This window comes from Pseudochaenichthys georgianus, chromosome 24, assembly GCF_902827115.2.
Source record: "Pseudochaenichthys georgianus chromosome 24, fPseGeo1.2, whole genome shotgun sequence".
In the NCBI taxonomy this organism is placed as follows: domain Eukaryota; kingdom Metazoa; phylum Chordata; class Actinopteri; order Perciformes; family Channichthyidae; genus Pseudochaenichthys; species Pseudochaenichthys georgianus.
Genome location: NC_047526.1, coordinates 33352645 through 33368030, shown reverse-complemented (window position 1 = coordinate 33368030; position 15386 = coordinate 33352645). Strand labels below are relative to the sequence as shown.

The window sequence follows — 15386 nt, the reverse complement described above, 5'->3', positions numbered from 1 at the left end:
TATCAGAGCATGATACTAATGTACCGTTTTCTGTAGTTAATGCATCACTTTTCCTACCGAGACTTAGCATAACATGTACCATGTTCTCTAGACACAGTGAGTATCATTTCTCAACTTGTATCTAGTTACACTAAGCACAATATGTTCCCTTTTCTCCAGTTAGACTGAGCTCAATATGTTCACTTTTCTCCAGTTAGACTGAGCTTAATATGTTCCCTTTTCTCCAGTTAGACTGAGCTCAATATGTTCACTTTTCTCCAGTTAGACTGAGCTTAATATGTTCACTTTTCTCCAGTTAGACTGAGCTTAATATGTTCACTTTTCTCCAGTTAGACTGAGCTTAATATGTTCACTTTTCTCCAGTTAGACTGAGCTTAATATGTTCACTTTTCTCCAGTTAGACTGAGCTTAATATGTTCCCTTTTCTCCAGTTAGACTGAGCTTAATATGTTCACTTTTCTCCAGTTAGACTGAGCTTAATATGTTCACTTTTCTCCAGTTAGACTGAGCTTAATATGTTCACTTTTCTCCAGTTAGACTGAGCTCAATATGTTCACTTTTCTCCACTTAGACTGAGCTCAATATGTTTTTCTAGTTTTATAATGTAATCCTGGGGCAGGTACCTCTCTGCAGCAGCGGCTCCAGGAAGTCCTGCAGGCCGTTGGGCAGGTTGCGCACCACGTCGCAGGAGTACCCGTCCTCAGGCAGGAGGAAGGGCAGCTGCAGGTCGGGGTCCTCCTCCAGTTGGACCTCCCGGCCGTCACTCCTCGCCAGCTCGTCTGCCGTGTTCTCCGCCACCGCCACCACATGGTCTATCAGCTCCTACACACACACGAGCAGAACACACACATTAGACAACAGGCTGGTTCATTACACGTGAAGCTCCGGGGAAATGTAATGCAGCTTTTTCCAACATCTGTGCAAACAAATGTGTTAATAACAGCTGACTTAAAGAGTAATTTACTGCCATCTAAAGTTTGCCTCAAGACTTTAAAATGCAGAAAGACATTCAACTGAAATGACAGAATTGTACAAAGAGTTTCAAAAGAAGGTCTTCTTGCCTTCTGATCTTAAAGTGTAGCGCCCTCTTTAGGCCAATGAGAGATTTGTAAATAAAACATCTTTGCTGTGGACAGTGAAATCCTTTTTAAATGTGTGTGTTGTTTAAAATGTTTTTCTTGGCTCATATTACACACTGTTGTTCTGTCTGGAAAATGTCCAACCACAGCATCTGTATATATATTATCAGGGTGTGTGCAGGAATCCTGAAGTCACATGTAAAACCTTTTTTAAGACCCTTTCCGTACATCTTAAGACCTCATCGCCACTTGGAGTTTTAACCGGTTACCTTGGCGACACACTTCACCTCACATTGACTATATACAGTATTGATTGTCCTTCCTCCTTATCTTCCAACCATTTGGACGCAGACTTGCATTTCCCCATAACGATGTTGCTTAGCAACCGGCGTAAACGGACCTTCGCGTGCTATCAAGCAGTGAGCGTGCGATGTCCTGTTCAGATGTAGTACTGAACACGTCACATGAACGTGCCGGGCGGCGCGGTCCCGTGGGTTGGATGCGCGTTCATAATGCCGAGGAAAATAACTCTCAAAATAACGTTATTAGCACATTTTACAACTTGAGGACTGAATGTTTTTAATAAGGGCTATACAAACGTTCATACGGGGTAGTTTATCTAGTTTAAAAAAAATTATCCAACAATTTGCAGACGTCTCTTTCCCCATGTTAGTCAATGGGAAAAAGTGTTTCCGGGCCCAGCGACTGATACGGAAGTGTAGTACCGCCATTTGGCCACAGCGAATATTTTCCTCAGAGTCCGGCGCACTTCCTGGGGCTTGGGTTATATTGCATGAGTTGAATATTTAAGAGCGTGTTCAGTGTTGTCTTACGGGCGGGATGTAAGGCTCGTCTGGAGCGCAGTGGTAGTTGTTCATGAGCGCGTGCAGCTGCAGGGAGTTGAGCTTGAAGCAGGTGTTGTGGATGTTCTGCACGTCCTGCATGGAGTATTTGTCCATCGTCAGCAGCGTGGTGGCCTGGAGGAAACACAGGGGGGGGAAACACTTTAAATGAGCACCATATCTTTTGCATATTTGAGGTCTTGTCTAGTGTCCTTAAGATCAAGAGAGAAGAGAATATTAATGCATAGCTTGCCTTGTATTTTTTATCCTTTCTTTCCCCATAACATAGTCCCCATCTTTGCAATAAAAAATAATGTTGAATCCTTAAATAGAAATCCTTATTATGAATAAGAAATGGCATTTGAAAAGTTATCGTTTATTTTACTATAAGTTTGACGCTGACTTTTATCAATCAAATAAATATTTACATTCTAAACGTTACTTTAATTTGTATTCTCTCGGCTATTTAAAGGTCACATATCATGCTATTTTTTGGCAATAGCATACGTCTCAGATATATACAAATATTTTTTTAAATTACCAAAAGGAGGGGGCTGAGCTGATGCGTATTTAAATAGCATTTATAATGTCTTTTAGAATGTTTATGTTTTTTGTAAAGCAACTTGCCAGCCTTGCATATTTCAAGTAATCGAGTCTCATTTGTATCCTTCATAGCTCTGACAGATTTCCGTGCGATGCTTTGTTTTCCTCCCTGGTTTGAAAAGGCGAGGCTCTGATATCAGATGTGTTCACGCATCACTTGAATTTTCACAACACAATAATCAGAATCTGACGACAGATGCTGGGATGTTTGCTTACGTTGGCTTAGAGTCAAACCTGATCAAGCAACAACCAGTCCTGAGAGGAAGCAGATGTGCTGAAGTCTTACATTTTAAACTTTCTTTTTCAGTTGTATTTTATGTTGATAAATACAGTCCGTACCATTAACAACAAGTTATCAGGAGCTTTTTAAGTCATTTGGTATTTTTAACATTCTATATTAACTGTGTTTGTCCATATATGTACTTTACATTATTACAGTATACTATACACATTATAAAATAAAAGACAAAAAAACATCGCTTTTTGTATGCCTTAAACCCAAAAGCAATTATTTTTACGACGCAATAAAATAAAATCTTTTAAAAATGTAAAAAAAATATATAATAATAATAATGAAAACAATTAAATAATAATAAATACAACTAAAATAATGATAATAGTAATAATGGCTATCATAACAAATAAGTATAATTATTATTGACCTAATAAATTGCATATAAATTACAATCCATAAAAGATAAATCATATTTAGTGTGAAAATTATAAAAATACATTTCTAAATATTCTATTCAAGATTCAAGGCTTTGTTTTTGCAAGTAAATACAAATCAAATAGAAATAGTGCGAGAAGAGTCTATAAACAAGCAGAGGTGGGAAGTAGTGGAGTACAAATACTTTGTTACTGTACTTAAGTACATTTTTCTGGTATCAGTACTTTACTCCACTACTTGTTTTTCTGACCACTTTTTACATTGACTTCTTACATGTTGAACTCAAATACCTGAACTTTCTACTTCTTACATGTTGAACACAAATACCTGTACTTTCTACTTCTTACATGTTGAACTCAAATACCTGTACTTTCTACTTCTTACCTGTTGAACACAAATACCTGTACTTTCTACTTCTTACATGTTGAACCCAAATACCTGTACTTTCTACTTCTTACATGTTGAACACAAATACCTGTACTTTCTACTTCTTACATGTTGAACCCAAATACCTGTACTTTCTACTTCTTACATGTTGAACCCAAATACCTGTACTTTCTACTTCTTACATGTTGAACACAAATACCTGTACTTTCTACTTCTCACATGTTGAACACAAATACCTGTACTTTCTACTTCTCACATGTTGAACACAAATACCTGTACTTTCTACTTCTTACATGTTGAACACAAATACCTGTACTTTCTACTTCTTACATGTTGAACACAAATACCTGTACTTTCTACTTCTTTCATGTTGAACTCAAATACCTGTACTTTGTACTTCTTACATGTTTAACACAAATACCTGTACTTTCTACTTCTTACATGTTGAACACAAATACCTGTACTTTCTACTTCTTTCATGTTGAACTCAAATACCTGTACTTTCTACTTCTTACATGTTTAACACAAATACCTGTACTTTCTACTTCTTACATGTTGAACCCAAATACCTGTACTTTCTACTTCTTACATGTTTAACACAAATACCTGTACTTTCTACTTCTTACATGTTGAACCCAAATACCTGTACTTTCTACTTCTCACATGTTGAACCCAAATACCTTTACTTTCTACTTCTTACATGTTGAACACAAATACCTGTACTTTCTACTTCTCACATGTTGAACACAAATACCTGTACTTTCTACTTCTTACATGTTGAACTCAAATACCTGTACTTTCTACTTCTCACATGTTGAACTCAAATACCTGTACTTTCTACTTCTCACATGTTGAACTCAAATACCTGTACTTTCTACTTCTCACATGTTGAACACAAATACCTGTACTTTCTACTTCTTACATGTTGAACACAAATACCTGTACTTTCTACTTCTCACATGTTGAACACAAATACCTGTACTTTCTACTTCTCACATGTTGAACCCAAATACCTGTACTTTCTACTTCTTACATGTTGAACACAAATACCTGTACTTTCTACTTCTTACATGTTGAACTCAAATACCTGTACTTTCTACTTCTCACATGTTGAACTCAAATACCTGTACTTTCTACTTCTCACATGTTGAACTCAAATACCTGTACTTTCTACTTCTCACATGTTGAACACAAATACCTGTACTTTCTACTTCTTACATGTTGAACTCAAATACCTGTACTTTCTACTTCTCACATGTTGAACACAAATACCTGTACTTTCTACTTCTCACATGTTGAACTCAAATACCTGTACTTTCTACTTCTCACATGTTGAACTCAAATACCTGTACTTTCTACTTCTTACATGTTGAACACAAATACCTGTACTTTCTACTTCTTACATGTTTAACTCAAGTAGTTATGGGTACTTTTTATTTAAGTACATTTCAAAGCCTCTTTACTTTTACTTGAATAAAGAAGTTTAGTCAGTACTTCTACCAGAGTCTTTTTAAACACGAGTATCTGTACTTCTACTTGAGTAAAGGATGTGTGTACTTTTACCATCTCTGTATACAAGTAAATGGAAATATATGACCTTCCCTATCTCTCTCTTTACTCCCCAGTCCCCTCGGTCCTCCTACCTGTACGATTCTGCTGAGGTGGCAGTCCGCGGCGAGCTCCAGGCCCTGCTTCTCGGCCCAGGCCTCGATGTGGCTGAGCTGCTGCCGGAGGATCGCCCCCCAGTAGTGGCAGCACAGCCCCGAGTCTGTGTCCGTCACCAGCTTGTTGAAGAGCCACATGTTGATGAAGTGGAAGAGCTGCGAGAACAGCTGGATGGTCAGAGCGGCGTTCACTCGACATCGCCGAAGCAACGACATCGCCCCCGTCAACGTGTGAAGTACGTCCTCTGTGAGGGAGAGAGAGAGAGAGAGAGAGAGAGAGAGAGAGAGAGAGAGAGAGAGATCAGATACATGATACAAGCATTTTCTAAACGTTTACAAAGGAATAACATCAGGGTTGCAGATGGACTTAATTCAAGGGATGGAAACGTGTGTGTGTGTGTGTGTGTGTGTGTGTGTGTGTGTGTGTGTGTGTGTGTGTGTGTGTGTGTGTGTGTGTGTGTGTGTGTGTGTGTGTGTGTGTGTGTGTGTGTGTGTGTGTGTGTGTGTGTGTGTGTGTGTGTGTGGTGTGTGTGTGTGTGTGTGTGTGGTGTGTGTGTGTGTGTGTGTGTGTGTGTGTGTGTGTGTGTGTGTGTGTGTGTGTGTGTGTGTGTGTGTGTGCGTGCGTGCTTGCGTGCGTGCGTGTGTGTCTTACCGATCTTGGGTCTCTGTGGATTCTGTTCCTCGGGGTCGTCCAGGAAGGCGGGCATGTAGTTGTTCAGGTCCGCCTGGAGACAGTGGACCAGGTACCTGTACAGACACATAGCAGCACGTTAAAGACTACAAGACTTTAACATTGAACCCAGATCTATCAAACATTACCATGGTTACTGTAATCAAAATGTTGCTATTTTTACAATAGAAATTATTCATTAATGCTGTGCCTTTATTGCAATATTGAGGCCATTACTTGCATAGCTATTTCTATATAAATTTGTTTCCAAATTAGACATATGATGACCTAAATTACTAAATTAAAATATCCACATTTCTTTTGGGGGTTTCAGCAAAATAGGTTTCATCTATACAATTCTTATTTCACATGCTCACCGTTACCTAGGACTAACCACGTATATTTGAATTTCTTTCCATTCATAATAAAAAAACTATACAGTTATATATATATTTTATTTTTTATCATAAGATTTATCATATTCTCATATGCCCTGATTTCTACAGAGAACTTTCTCAATTCCCTGCCTTTTTTTCCCCTGGAATATCTCTCTAAAACATCCATGATATTCCAGATTTCCTCCCTCACATACATCACTCTCACACACAGAGGGTGTTTCTCAATCGCGAGTACGCTTGCTTGGTAGCACATGTCTTCCGAGTCACTTGCCTCAGAAGCGAGGCAAGAATACTTCCTGGCATTCGGAAAGCGAAGAGTGGAACAGGCGAGCAAGTGTGCGTCGTATGAGAGGCCCCGCCTTACATTTTCCGCCACAGATTTGGGGAAATTGGTCCGTGCGCAAAGCATTGTGGGGATTTTGAGACCGCGGAGTCTACACATGTGCAGCCTCGACATTTCTCCAAACGAAGTACGCCGGGCTCGGTAGATTTCCAAGTATGCTGGACATTGGAACAGTCCTTCGGCGGCACTCGATGACGTAGCATGCTTGAAATAGTGGCTCTGGAGCAGCTTTACTCGACATTGAGAAACAGCCCCACACAAACACGTACTTGAAGGCCATCTGGACGAGGTGTGCGAGGATGTCCTGGGCGTCCAGCGTGATGCGGCTCAGGTCTCGGTCCTGCTTGATGAAGTTGAGCAGCTCCGAGGCGTTGGCCATCCAAAACGCCAGCGCACCTGCGATGTTCTTCTGCTTCTGTAACGTACGTCGCCACAGCCACACGAAGACAAGAACACACACACACACACACACACACACACACACACACACACACACACACACAGAGAGGAGGGTGTTAGAGCAGCGGGACAAAGGAGAGGATGAAGAGTTAAAAAAAGGAAGTAGGTTTCTGTTTGAGTGGCAGCCAGAAGGAGCAGGTGTTACTTCAGGGATAGACTCATGCCCCGCCCACCCCTCCCTCTAAGCCAACCAGATGCCTAGAGGACGAGTGGTCACTACCGTCTTCATTTCTTCAACATCGAAATTCAAAAAACGTGTATTAATGAGACATTAGTGACCACTCCTTTTCCCTAAAAGACACCAACTCCATTTACCAGGTCGTCACACACGAGCCTCCTATAATAATAACTTGTTTTTTTAACTAAATGTACCTTGTTTTCGACTGTAGACTTAGACATGTATTCAGACTGCGAGCAACAGCATTAATAATAAAAATGTTTTATAGATTGACCAACAGGGACATTTGTGGCAGATTTAAGAGCTATCTTATTTCCCTCACAAAACTAAAGAATTGCCACCCAATTAAATCCATTTGATATCAACTTTGACATTACCTGTGCTGTCTGAGGTTATTTTATTTTATTTGACACTTCACTGTCATGCCAATATTCAAATAAATATATGTACACCATTCTCATGTTTGCCTGTTAAATTTAAGTCGGCTTGTTTAATTAGTTAAGCAATGAAACTGGACTGCGTGATAATTGCTTAAAAGCTCACTAATTAACACGCTGCATCTCATATGCTTACTACAACGTGTGATATGACCATTTCTGGTTTTATACGGAGGTTGAGGTGCAACTGAATCTTGACGAGGTGATTTTCTTGAGACGTTTGATGTTGTTCAGTCAACAGTCTAGGAGCTCAGTGTGTGAGGAGCCGATTGGTTAACATCCCCGCCACTCAGAGAGGGAGGGATGAAGGACACTCGCCGCCCTGCACTCATCTATCCCCGCCTTGAAAATCACAAATCAAACGGAACAAAAAAATAACCCTTCATTAAAAAATAAAACAGCCAGAGAATGAGAGATGGAGCCATCCAAAAAAGGAAATGATAAAACATTGAAAACACAGACGGATGATGGGACGTGTTAAATGAGGAGGTCGACCTGAGTCTCATCCACACCGTGGAGCAGGAGCATAAAGACGGGATGTCACACAAAATGGATGCCAGAATTAAAACAGAAATTGATAAATGGGGGGGAGAGGAAGAGGAGGGGGGTTGCTTTGGTTTGGCTGTTTTTTGTCGTTTTTTTTGGTTTGTTTTTTAGTACCAGGCAGGTCCAGGGAAGCTGAATGGAATTAGTCAGGTTGATGTTGTTGCTTAGTTTTCCAGCTGTGGGAGGACGCTTTGTTACGACTTAATTTTTACATTTCTGTTAGAATGGAGAAAATGAAGCAGCAGCAGCAACAACAATGAAGGGCTGGTCAAAAAAAGCAGAGAGAGGGAGAGAGGGAGAGAGGGAGAGGGAGAGTCAAAGGAGGAAGCCGAGAGGTTGGTGAGGCTGGGCGACAAGATTTTTTTATTTAGCCCTTAGATGCATAAGTGGGTCTTTTTGACCCGGTGAGGTGGTTTTCTTAGAGTATCTTTGTAATTAAAAAATGTTATCATCTCATATTCCAGCTATTCCTTAAAAACATGTTTTGGATATCACGCCATTCACATTTTAAATGTAATATATTTTAAGAAATTGCAGTTTTTGTATTACGACCCCAAGCTTCCATAAGTGGGTCAAAAATGGAATTATGTTTTTTTTTCTAAATGTAAAAAAAATTTCTAAAATTATAAATAGTGAAAAATTAAAACATAAAATATTTCTACTGTGAATCAAAATATAATACTAAATATTATACAAGTGATTTCTCTTAACCAAAATGACAAAAATGGCATAAAAACACATTATTCTAATACGGGTCCTTTTTGACCCACTTGTGGACGAGTGTAGGGTCCAGGCACTCGAAGGGCATCTAAGGGTTAATAACACATTTCAAATTATCCGGAACGTCAGGATTTTGTTTGCAACTTTATAACAACTAGAAAAACGTTTCCTCTATTTTTATCATTGTAAACAAAACGTTTTAATGACTGAAATGAAGACTAAAGTCGCCTAGTTTGACTCCAAGTAAAGAAAACGCACACATGTACTTTTTGAACTTGCATGTAGAGAACATACGATAACCTTTAAGTAGATATGGATTTGTTTCAAGTTTCTTTAAAAGGCAGAAAATAGACCCAGCATCTACAAGCTGAGTTAAAAATACTCTGTCAAATGTGGTTTTTTTTGTTGCATCGATGTCGCCCACACCGACAGATAGAAAGAGAGAGAGAGAGAGTGAGTGAGTGAGGGAGGTAGCCGAGTCTGTAGCAGCCGTATCATGGTGTGCTATCCTACCTGATCCCCTTCAGGAATCTCCTGTATGGAAGGAAGAGGAGGAAGAGGAGGAAGAGGAGGAGGAGGAGGACACGTTCACAGGACAGAGAGAAAACACGTCAACAGCTACAGTATGGAAACAACCATGTAACACACATACATACATGTGACCGGCTCTATCGGAGTCAGTCGCATTGACCCGAAGACACGCTTTGAGTTGTACACACTGCTGGAAAGAGGGGATTCCTAGCTTTCTAATGATATCAGGATTGTTGTTGTTGTGCTCCAAATATTAAGCAAAATATGTCACATTATATAACGACTGTCACCGAGTCCTCATTTTGAGAAAAAGGCCTTCAAAGTTTTCTCTTCTCTGGAATCCATCGATCTGATTGGTTATTAGCAAATTATCAAAGTAGTACGGAGGGAAGACATTTTTGTTTGGATTACTGGTCTGGGGGAAGCTCGCGTGTGTGTGTGTGTTTGTGTATTTTTACGTTTGTGTGTATTGTGTTTGTTTCCGGGGAAACCCCTCACGAGAAACACCAGCTGTTGTTCTGCCTGCCGTGACGTCAAGTTACTCCGTTCTCCGCTTGTATTCATGCCGAAGCTTCAAAGCTGTATTTATCATCTGAATCCGAAACAAGTTTAATATTCTGAAAGCCAAGACGTTGTTTATTTGAAATCAGATGAAAACACACTGTAACGGACCCTGCCGTGTTATCTATGATGACTATACGCCTTACATTCATCATGTCAGCCGTAGAGTGCGAGTGAGAGCTGCCATTGAAATAAAAGTGTAATAATCTGAAAGCCGAGACTTTGTTTATTTAAAATCGAACAAAACACCCGAACCCCGAAAAACTATTTTTTTACGCAAATCCACGTTTATTTTTTAAATGAGCCGTTGCGACATCCGACTGATTTCGATAGAGCGGGTCACATATACACACAGACTTTGACACACACACATGGTCATGGTTTAAAACGTGAAGACATCTTGAATCAGTTTAACTGACGAAGGCCATCGGAGAAACACATCTGGACAAGAAACCATCAAATGTATCAAGTTCTGTTAAAAGCTTTTAGAGACTTCTTTAAGGGAATATTTTAACTGAGGATGTTTGGGGTACTGATCCAAAGCCAGTGTATTATTTGTGTATATGTTTAGGTGGAATGGTAACGCACTACTATGGATAACAACCTTATGCAAGCCCACTTCAAAACATCCAAACTATCGCTTTGCCCCGATGGAAGGCTGACAGGCAGGTAGGCCATCCAGTTACTTTAGCCGGGCCGAGGCAGATTGGTCGTGCTTTTTACAGCGCCACGGCTTCCACTGATGACATTTCTTTAAGGATTTTTTGTCAAAGCACTTCAGATATTCATTGCTATCGGGACGTTAAGAGCATTCCATGGAATATAACAAGTGTATCTCGAGCCGGTTTCTCAAACTTACCCACCCCACCTTTAAAGCATCACTAATTATAACTCAGAGATATTAAATATAAGTATTTCTACATTAAAAGTCAAATGTAAAATATCTAAATAATTCTTTCTAAACTACTTGGTTCTGATTTATTTCTTTTTAACACATTATTTGCATCTGTATTAGCACGAGCTTAATTGATTAGCACATGGCTAGCTGTTTAGCACACACTATGTCCGGTAGACAAACACAAGACAGAAGCATATACTGGTACAATAGAGGAAACTGGAGAGAACGCTTCAGAAAACATACATTTATAAACACACATTTCAACGGCATGTGTCGTAGTTTGTAAGAAAAACGGAATACGGGTGAAATTGAGCACCAACAAATTAAAGAACTTCGACAAAAAGAATAAGAAATACATAAATATCAGCATTATGAGGAGAATAACGACAAAGTAATCTTGCACTAATGTACATTCCCAAAGATATTGAAGTGACTGTTATTTTGTGAATATTGATCGTTGTGTTTTTTATCTTAATGTGTGCATATGTGTAAATGTTGATTGTGTATATATAGGATATACATATTTTGTCTGTACACACACACACACACACACACACACACACACACACACACACACACACACACACACTGAAAGACTGACAATAAAGTTGACTTGAAACAATCAATAAGAGATGAGAATAGAAAGTGTTACTGACCTGTATGACTCCCTCCATCATGCTCACCATCTTGTTCACGATGGCGATGACTTTGTGCGTCCTCTCGGAGGGCGACATGTCGTTGCGGTAGGAGGGCGACAGGACGTAGCGGCACGCCATGTACAGCACGTAGGTGGGAGAGAGCTTGAAGTGAACCGTGGAGCTGTTGGTGTAGTTAATGATGGCCGACAGGAAGGTGTCTTCAGCTGCACGGAGGAAAGGCCAGGCACGTTTATTTATATAGCACTTTTCAACACAAGGCAATTCAAAGTGCTAAGGACACTAAGAGCATTAAACACATTAAAAAGCAAAGATAATAAAACATGAATAACACAGGTACATGAATAAAAGTTACGGTGCCGTGTGAGATGTGAATAGTTCAATTCAAAGCAGCTTCAGAAAGAAAGTCTTCAGCCGGGATTTAAAAGTAGACAGAGTTGCAGCGGACCTGCAGGTTTCTGGGAGTTTGCTCTCACATTCCTCGACCCCTAGTCTTCCCGTGGAATTATATTTCTTTTGACACTTTTCTAACCTTTTTATATTCCTTTCATCCTTCTCTTTCCATCATTTTGTATCCCCAGACAACACATGTTCCTGTTTCAGACCCCATTTACACGGGAACGTTTGCGTTTACGCACCTAATACGTTTTCAAAATTCGGCTCAATTAAAAACATGTCTGTTCACACGAGACCGCTCGACCCGCTGGAGACGCTGTAGTACATATGCCGGGCCCGTAAGTGGCGCTGTTCTTCTGCCACAAAATACACCAAAAGCAGCGAAGAAGACACCGGAGCATGGTTTCCATGGTTGCCCTTCTGTTTATGCCCCGCGGTGGATTTAGCAACATGTAGTTCATGTAATTCTCCATGTCCACTTGTTGCTGATGGTTGTGGTAGAGGAGCTGTGGATGTTGCACTAACATCTGTAGCATGGTCAGTAGCAGTAGCATGCTACAGCTACCATGCTACAGCTAGCATGCTACAGCTACCATGCTACAGCTACCATGCTACAGCTACCATGCTACAGCTACCATGCTACAGCAGTGAGCAGCAGAGGCGGGGCTATGGCTTGATAGTTATCAAGGAAATGATCGTATAGGGCGTACACACGAAGCCGTTTGGCCCCCCAGAGCGTTCCGGTTGCAGATCTATCCACCTTGGGACCCGCTATCGTTTCCGTTACGGCCTCGTGTGAACGAACGGGCTCGAGAGAAAGGTAGCGGATACAACCCGTTTCGTTCTCGTGTAAACACCGCCTTACTGTTAAACGAACCCATCTTTGACCTTTAAAAAAAACTCAATTAGTTCACACACACAAACTGAGCAAATAATAGAACAGATAGAATTGGGAGGGATGAAACCCTCTTTAATGGTCACACATGCAGATACACATTCTCTGCTTTTAACCCATCCTAGCACCAGGAGTCTAGCACTAGGAGCAGTGGGCATATCCATAAAAGATAAATATATTACATGAGAAATGAATACTTGTATGGCTGTAGGTTTAGCAAAGGTACACCAGAAATACAATGTCAATATAATGTGTTTATAGGAAGTTACTGAGAGGATTCTACTGTATATTTTGAAGATTTGTTTCATGTTGACACGCGGATAAACTCATAATTAGATCAGTCACACAAACTGAAAACGGGGTATTAAACCGTAGACAAAATATATTAAATAATAACTTTTTTACCGATTAAAGTTACCGTACTTTTCGGACTATAAGCCGCGACTTTTTCCCCCATTTTTTGTGTACAGCTAACGGCCACTAGGGAACCTCCTAAATCTATGGATTTTACAGGTAAAATTAACCACCTTTAACTCTACGGGCTCTATGACCGGTCCGCGCCCGCCACCTCTAAGCGGCGGGCTCCAGCAGGAAACGCTGGAGGCCGGAAAAGAGTGAGACAGGTAGCGCGCCAAAGTAAAAGTGGAACCGAGAGACAGAACGAGAGCAAGACAGACGGACAATTTAGCTGCTGCGGCTCATATGCAGGTGCGCCTTATAGTCCGAAAAGTACGGTACTAAAAAGGAGTGTACTGAATATGTTGAAGCTATGTCGATATGTTGACATTCAATTTTAGTTTGAACCCGGTATTTTGCAGCTAAATATTAGGAAACACTCGTATGATTAGTATTAAACTATTCGTAGAATTAAAGGTGGCGGTGTAGAATTGCTTCAAACTCGAATGATCCCATTTTCAAAGTGTAAATCGTAAAAACAAAAAAAACAACTTTAATGATCAGCAATCTAACAACACTGAGAAGCTATATTCAGAAACATTTATTAAGACTTTTTAATTTAAATCAATGATTAACGGCATTAAAATTGCGAATGAAGTAAAAAAGGAAATCAGGCTTGTGTGTCATATTGCCCTGATTAAAATATTAAGCGTAAATCTTTTTTTTTTTAAATGCAACTTTAATGATCAACAATCTAACAACACTGATAAGCTATATTCAAAACATTTATTAAGACTTTTTAATTTAAATCAATGATTAACGGCATTAAAATTGCGAATGAAGTAAAAAAGGAAATCAGACTTGTGTGTCATATTGCCCTGATTAAAATATTAAGCGTAAATCTTTTTTTTTTTTAAATCCAACTTTAATGATCAGCAATCTAACAACACTGATAAGCTATATTCAAAAACATTTATTAAGACTTTTTAATTTAAATCAATGATTAACGGCATTACAATTGCGAATGAAGTAAAAAAAGAAATCAGGCTTGTGTGTCATATTGCCCTGATTAAAATATTAAGCGTAAATCTCTTTTTTTTTTAAATCCAACTTTAATGATCAGCAATCTAACAACACTGATAAGCTATATTCAAAAAACTATAAAGACTTAAATAATTGTATAAATTATTAACTTTATTCAAACAGTGAATTAAATCACATCAGACTTTTGTGTCAAAATGAAAATATGAACTCTTGAGTTAAGTTTGAGGTTTGAGAGAAAATGTCCCAAATCCAAAGAAGTGTCCTAAACGCTTTGCTTCCTCTGGAGTAGCGGCACAGGAAACCACATTTGGAGCGGTCCTACAGACTGCATGTGGCTTTATTCATCGTGACAGAAGCGCCTGACACCGCCTGGAACAACAGTGGGTTTAAGTCTCTCCGGTGGTGGTGTGTGTCATGTGGAAAACACCAATAAAACCGCTGCGACCCGGTGTCAGTTTCTCTCACTTCAGCTCGGTTAGTAAAGCATTTGAAGTCAAACCGGTTGCAGCTGCACCACGACAGCTCTGCTTATAACAACCTGAAGACCAGGGTCGCACTGCGAGGGTCCACATTTCAACGCTGAGGCGTCCAAGGAGCATGTGGTTTCTCCCGGTGCATTGTGGGTATAGGACTCTCTCCACACTAGTCTATGCCAAATATACACTCGGACACATGAGGCACAGTGGAAAGTCAATACACAGAGAGAGTTCAGAGCTGCAGAGAGTGTGGGAAACATCACACACTCAGTTTATGACATTGTTATGCTTTCTGGAATCAATTAAAGACCATTTAATTATGAAAGCAAACGCTTTTCTGATTGAATTGATCTAATAAAACAAATATTAAAAGGAAAAGACATCAGAAATCACTCATCTAATGGCTGCTTCATCCCACTCTTCCCTCCGACACAGATGTTATGGTACGGATTTGAAAGGTACGTAGATTACAATGTGATCTGTGTCCAATATAGGAAGGCTTGAAGGCTCGTTGTAATGGACAGGAGTGGATACTGA

General features: G+C 39.8%; 1 protein-coding gene across 1 annotated transcript in view; it reads right to left on the bottom strand.

Annotated features, from left to right (window-relative positions):
- Positions 1–15386, bottom strand: part of afdna (afadin, adherens junction formation factor a) — a 131786-nt gene that overhangs the window by 45400 nt on the left and 71000 nt on the right. Inside the window, exons 15-20 of the mRNA XM_034075829.2 lie at positions 11643–11848; positions 6926–7071; positions 5898–5992; positions 5225–5490; positions 1913–2056; positions 624–822 (exon numbers count right to left, since the gene is read on the bottom strand). Coding sequence (XP_033931720.1) covers positions 624–822; positions 1913–2056; positions 5225–5490; positions 5898–5992; positions 6926–7071; positions 11643–11848 — 1056 coding nt within the window. The remainder of the gene's footprint in view (positions 1–623; positions 823–1912; positions 2057–5224; positions 5491–5897; positions 5993–6925; positions 7072–11642; positions 11849–15386) is intronic.